General features: G+C 36.7%; 1 protein-coding gene across 1 annotated transcript in view; it reads right to left on the reverse strand.

Annotated features, from left to right (window-relative positions):
- The window catches only part of LOC136844466 (uncharacterized), a 133,061-nt gene extending 130,265 nt beyond the window's left edge, over window positions 1-2,796 (reverse strand). The window contains exons 1-2 of the mRNA XM_067113729.1: window positions 2,663-2,796; window positions 295-408 (exon numbers count right to left, since the gene is read on the reverse strand). Of these exons, the coding sequence (XP_066969830.1) occupies window positions 295-357 (63 nt within the window). The 5' untranslated portion in view covers window positions 358-408; window positions 2,663-2,796. The remainder of the gene's footprint in view (window positions 1-294; window positions 409-2,662) is intronic.
- Window positions 2,797-6,720: the final 3,924 nt, after the last annotated feature.

The raw sequence follows: 6,720 nt of genomic DNA on the forward strand, positions 1-6,720 counted from the left end.
CGGACACAAACATTTGTCTCTGTAATATTCTAATTCAATTTCATTCCCTCCGATGATAAGGATAGTAATCCTCGAAAAGCTTAAGGGATTTAAGTATACTTTTAGCAATATATGTGGATTTGATAAACAAGAAAAAGGTTATTGTTATTCGGAGTCTCTAAAACAGCTGAATGTTGACAAGGTAAACGTTTTTTTCTTCGTATGATGTGTTACTCTGATAGAATTCAAGACAGTATTGATGAATTAGATCTTATGAATGTCACTTCATTTAGAGAGAAAGAGAGCGACACTTACGGCTGTGTAAAGAGCAGCAATATATGTAAGCTTGTAAGGGTCGCAGCAAAGTTGAAGACACATGATGTCTGGGTAATCTGAGGTTGGTGGTTCAACTACTGCAGACGCAATATCCTGAAATGAACCCAAGAAAAAGCGAATTAAAACGTGTTTAATATTTTGCCATCATTCAGACAAGGAGATGCAAACCCAATGATATGATAGGCCGTGGTACAGAGGTTATTGTCCACTCTCAAAGAGGCACCCTAGGTTTACCAGTTAATTTTGCAAGGCGCAGCTGAACGGAGAGGAAGTTATGCTTCTGTTACCTGTAAGCACTGGGAACGTTTCAAATCGACATTTTACCGTTCGTCTTATCCCGATGATACAATTCATCTTCTCCTGATCATTTAAGAAGACCTTCTTTGCACTAATAATGTAATAATCTTACTTTTTATGAAAATTTTCACTAAAAACGAGTCTCGTGACTGACAACAAGTGATTAGATTGGGAATAGACCCGGATATACAGTAGACAACGGACCCGATGGGCGAGGATTGTGATGGGGTGAGGGTATCGTTGGATTGCTCACTCTTTGTGAAGATTTTTCGTCTCCGAACGCTTTTTTTTTTCTTTCACGAAGCAATAGGACAAATGCTTTCATTTGATAAAATATCTGATATTGATCATATCATTTACTTTATCAATATTGAAATCTGTCATAAAGTTCGGGCAATAACATTTGAAAGTCATTTAGATACTTGTTGACAACTGCTGTTTGGGTCGCCAAATATTGATAGCTTAATCTCCAGATTGCCGGCAAAGTTTCCTTCTGTACCTGGATTTTATCATAAATTTCATGCTGGTTACGATATCAGAATTTATTTATTTATTTATTTTGCGTAATGTCATTAATCCCTTTACGCAAGACCACCGAGAGACATGGAGAGAATCTCATTAGTTATGGTTTAAATTTGAACTTTTAACAAGTTTTTTTCACTAGCCCGTTCTTCAAGCAATCGCATATTCTTTTTCTTTAGCTGTTTTCTCGGAAAGCATTATTTCTGTTCCATAACACTTACAAATCCCGAATTTTTCTTTTTCATTCTTTATCCCTATTTCAATTCTCTCTCTCTCTCTCTCTCTCTCTCTCTCTCTCTCTCTCTCTCTCTCTCTCTCTCTCTCTCTCTCTCAAAAGTAGACATAAATTACTAACGAATTAAATTCATTCAACTCGTGAGTTTTAGATTTGTCTTCCAGTTTCCAAACGCAACTGGACTTTAAGTTTTAGCATCTTCAGGTATTATTATTATTATTATTATTATTATTATTATTATTATTATTATTATTATTATTATTATTATTATTATGGAAAAACTAGGGTATCCGTTTGAAATCTACAGGGCTTTCACTACATCTTAGCGTTATCATTATGCCTTTTGGTGCCCGAGCGTTGCGCGAAGCCAGATTCTGTACAAGAGGATTTTATAATGATACTCGCCTCTTAACAATTTCAGTGACATCTTATTTTTGTAATTCGAAATTTTACTTTCTTTGGAGTTCAGCTAACATAGTAATACCAACTTTATATTACTACTACTACTACTACTACTACTGTTGGGTCTGAGTGAAAGGTGAAACTGTGTTATCCTTTTAAAGAACAGAAAAGAACTTCCTTATTGTAAAGGGAAATCTATTTCGTAATTTGATTCACCAATGCAGTCATTCCATGATGAAATTGCAGCTGTCAATCTAATGAGGAAATTGCTCCGAATTAAGTTGTTTTAGATATCTTTAAAGTGACATTTGTATATATTTTAAATCAGATAGCTCGAAGAAAATCACTTTTAAATAACATATAATTTGGCATAACAACAACAGGCATATTCAGAGCTATTATTTCATTTCCACAACACCAAATTGTTAGAATGTGCCTCATTATCTGATGTGTTTAAATCCAGCGGTACATGAGAGGTACAACATTGTTTCTCCGATGTTATAAATCTTTTGTTCTCTGCCTTTTGCTTTTCATCTGTTCCTTGTGGTCTCTTCGTACAAAGCTGTCCAACTTCTTTGACTTTACCGAGCTCGAAAAGTTCATCACTTATATAAGGACACGAAATCCGGGTCGGCAGTATGAGAGTCAAGAAGTGACGCGAGTCATAATTAAACTGTTTAGAACATTCGTAAAGGCATTTGGTTTGCGATTTTTAGAAATGTGAACTTTCACTAAAACACCAAGTATGAACTATTTGTGTGGCGCCAAGATATTTCTAAAAACCAGTGTTTTGCTTTCAGGAACGTACTAAAATACAAACGATCATTTCAGTAGCACTTCTGACCAACTTTGATCCAGGCCAAGATGTATCCAAAACTGCAGTCAACCTACTTTCGTCTTAAAGATGACGAGGATGCTTGTAACTTTGCCCCTTGACTTTTAACATCCCAACTGCCTCAGCGGTTCCTCTCATCGACACACTACTTTTCTCACTGAGTCTCTCTTTCCTTCTCTTTCACTCTCTTATCGCCTTATCTTTTAAAAAGTTTTGATTCTTTATCAGTGTCGGGCTCGTATGCTTCCACCCCCTTTGGAAAATGAATACGTCATTTTTCGTAGTTTTTGTATTTACTTGAACTGTAATACATCCACAGATACTTGGAGAATTTTTTCCTCTTGATTTTAATAACTATAAATCTTGGGTTTTTATGCATACATACATACATACATACATACATACATACATACATACATACATACATACATACATACATACATACATACATACATACCAAATGGCTAAGTGCAGTAGAGTCAGAAGTAAATATATCAGATGATGGTAGGGTGGGAGAAAAGGTGAGCCACAGAACAAGTGAACCGCGGAAGGTATCGGTGTACGTGCAAAAGATTGGGCGGAAACCTGACATATCTATGAAAGTCTAGGTTGGAATGTATGAATAGATTGTTGAAGTGAAGTATGGATTTTAGATGCGAACAATAAAAAACGGTGGAGATAAATTTTTTGCAAATACATGTGGTATTGGAATTATTGAAACGATAATAAATGTGGAGATGCAGAGAAGTGTTAAGAAAGTTAGTATAGGTGCAAGAATGGAGAAGTGTGTTTTGAGATGTCCAGTCATAGGAAAAAATATAGTTCGAAAGGACCGAGTGTGAGGAGGAGAGAAGCTCGATACGGGTGAATAGATGACGTAAAAGAAGTACTGGTGATACTGAATGAGTTTCTTGGGTGTTTTTTGCGTGACATAATTGATAAGATTACCTTATAATCTCGGTGATTATTTTTATTCAAGTGGTAACATTTTTTATCTTTTGTTGAATCTCAAGTTGTATGGTTGTGTTTGTGATGACGCTGATGTGTGTGTTTATATAAACTGATAGTTATCAAAATATCTTCGTGTAGGATAATGACAGCACATAAGAACAAAGATAATCTCCGGTGACGCTGAAGATTTCTTTTTTTTTTTTCTTTAGAGATAATGAACTGATATAATATCGTCTTAAGGCAGGGCTGCCAAAACTGAAATCAGACGTCTTCCTGATGGAATGCTTTGCCAAACGTGTCTTATGAGATTGTGTTATTTTATTTGTATGTTTAACTGGCGTTACGTCGCCAGTAGCCAGCGACATCGCAAGCAAGTTAATAAAAGGAAAATATGCAAGTTAAAGGTCGTATTTCGAGCTATTCGTCCAGATCTGTACGAAGATATAATCAATCTTTCATGTTGGAAATACCCTAAATATTCGTCATATTATTTTTAGAGATTTTTCTTCTTTTTCTGTACCGGATTTCTTAACTACCTTCATTGGCCGCAGGCCATACCTGAGATTCCTAACGTACCTTATATTCCGGTGCCTTGTTATAAACCGTAACACGTACACCCTGACCTAATATGCCACCGTGGAGAAAGACATTTGTTTTAAGGCATCGAATAGTAACGAAAGTATGCAGTAACTTGTTTTATTAAAATTGATATTCAAGAAACAGATTGCTGGAAGAACTTGAACTTTTAATGTGATGAATAAAGGTGCTATAGATGACACACTTGAGTAGCCGCAAAATACCCAGAAAAAACGTCTCTGAGAAGCGTAGAAAGACGAGACTTGCCAACATCATCCTGCTCTCAAAGAAAATAAAAACGGCTCAGCTTCCAAAGATTCGGGTATCTCATAAGGAAATGCCTACCATTCTTGCAAACTGTGCTGTAATCTCAAAATGGCTCCCGTAGGGGTGTAGTGCCTACAGCTTAGCCTACCCGGTAAGCTGTAGGCATTACCAAAGAGTGTTAAAAGCGTCCCTTCGGCCCCTTTCACTTACCTCCATTTCCACTCCCTTTCTTCCAGAGTACAGAGTAATCTAAGGAATTCAGTGCTCTGGAATTGAATACGTACCGACTAGACTACCTTTCTCTGAGTTTGTGACCTCAAATACTAACCTCAGCCGTCAGTACGGCAGTCCGGTCAAATTCATAAGTACTTTCCTACCACAGCCGGTCAGTTCTTATAATAATTAACAGTGATTATAGCCTTAGTGTGTCTCCCTTTAGCTCTTCTTTTTTTTTATCGTCCTGATAACGATGATAACGAACGTTACCAAAGGGTTGACATTACTAAGTACTCGCGTGATTTCCCTTCCTAGAATCAAGTATTTCTGTTCGAAATAATACGGTTCTTCCCATTGTTTTTGATTAAAGAATAAGTTTGTTACTTCTTTTGCCAAAATTGATAAATACACAGAATGGGCATTTCATTCCAGTTCAGCTCTGTAGCCGTGGATGTGAAAGACTAGTGAATAGCAAGGGCCAAAGATAGGTTCCTTTGTTCGAGAACTTTTACGTTTGCAAGTGAAGATAATTGTCATGTCAGCATGACTCAAGGCGTCATTCATATGCTAAGGAGTGGCCTTATCATACTGTGTGCACCACTGGCTGTGTTACTTTATCGCGTTTTGTGGCATATCACCAAATTTAGCACCAAGTGGCCAATAACGGTAGCAATTGAATTAGCTTTCATCATCTCAGGCCTTTTCAGTGTTGCCTTTCTTAATTACTTGTTTTTTCGAAGTTTGTATTTGCTTAAAGATACCAGAGAGCGCGCTTGTGTGACACCGCTCTCCCTCTGATGAAACATAACGTGTATCCATACATTTCTAAGTATAGCGGATGCAAGTACGGTACTATGATCTGATCTTCGAACGGTCCGTAACGTTTTTTTACCGTTTTTCCAGTTCCAACTCTGGGGTTGAAATCCGTCGTGTTTGTTTAATGTAGTGAAATTCAGTAATTAGGTGGTGGAGTTGACACGTACCTATCTACATTTACAGAGAAACCTGTACACTGATGCCGACAAGATTTATATGTATTGATCACAGTTTTCCCTTGCTCAAGGCATTTTCCCCTTATCTTTAATTTTCAGATGTCCACTGGACAACGCCTACATTACTCTTATATTTAGATTCTGGTGAAAGTTTGCATCAATGTTTTAATGCTAAGACGGCCTCTCGTCTTATTTTTCCCAGGTCTCATGGCTACTGGAAAAATTGTCATTCTGATAGACATTCCTGATAAAGATTCAATGTCTGTACAAAGATTCCTTCTAACTTTTAACGAAACGTACCCCTTTGAAATCAGTTTATCATCGCACTTGACGGAATATTTCGATCTACGAGTGTTATCTTGTTCAAATATTTCCTGTTTTAAATTTCGAAATATTGATGAGCACGTTCATATGGAACAAGCCGAAAAGGCCAAAATCTTGCATGCAGAGAGTTTCCTCGGAATAAATACTATGTATGAAACAAAGTACTAAGAACGGAAAGTGAAATAGGTGAAACGCGACAATTGACAGTAGACAAAATCAGACAACAGTTCGGAAACTCCAAGTGTTAAGGCTGAGGAGGAGGAAGGTATTTGTAAGTACACTACGGCCCCCATTTTTTTTTTTTTTTAGCAGTCATCATTTTAACATACCTAGGCTGCCTCGTTGGATATATTAAAACATTTTCGTCAACCATACTTGGGGCTTTGTCTCTTATCTTCTTGTCACTTCCAATCGTTATCTAATTTTTTTTAATTTTAGAACTGAGTAGCAATCTTTCCCGTTATAAATTCACTTATGCGACTGTATTGCCAGTTAGTCGGGCGTGATGTACAATAATTGTAGGAAAACAAATTTTTTCATATGGCAGTTTTGCTGCAACTAACGAGAATATTGTTGGATACCGTCGTAGCTTTTGATGCGAATGATTTTATAATTATATTTTTCCACCCTGACATTGCTTCTTTTGTAATTTTCGAAGGGGCTATTCAGTCATCCAGCTCGAACCAGGTAATGAGTATTTCCTTATATAATTTAGTTCTCGCGCTATTTTATTTAAGCGAATCTTCTACTGCAAACATAGTAATCAAGTTTGAGGATGTTTAAATTGA

The sequence above is a fragment of the Macrobrachium rosenbergii genome, chromosome 12, assembly GCF_040412425.1.
Source record: "Macrobrachium rosenbergii isolate ZJJX-2024 chromosome 12, ASM4041242v1, whole genome shotgun sequence".
In the NCBI taxonomy this organism is placed as follows: Eukaryota; Metazoa; Arthropoda; class Malacostraca; order Decapoda; family Palaemonidae; genus Macrobrachium; species Macrobrachium rosenbergii.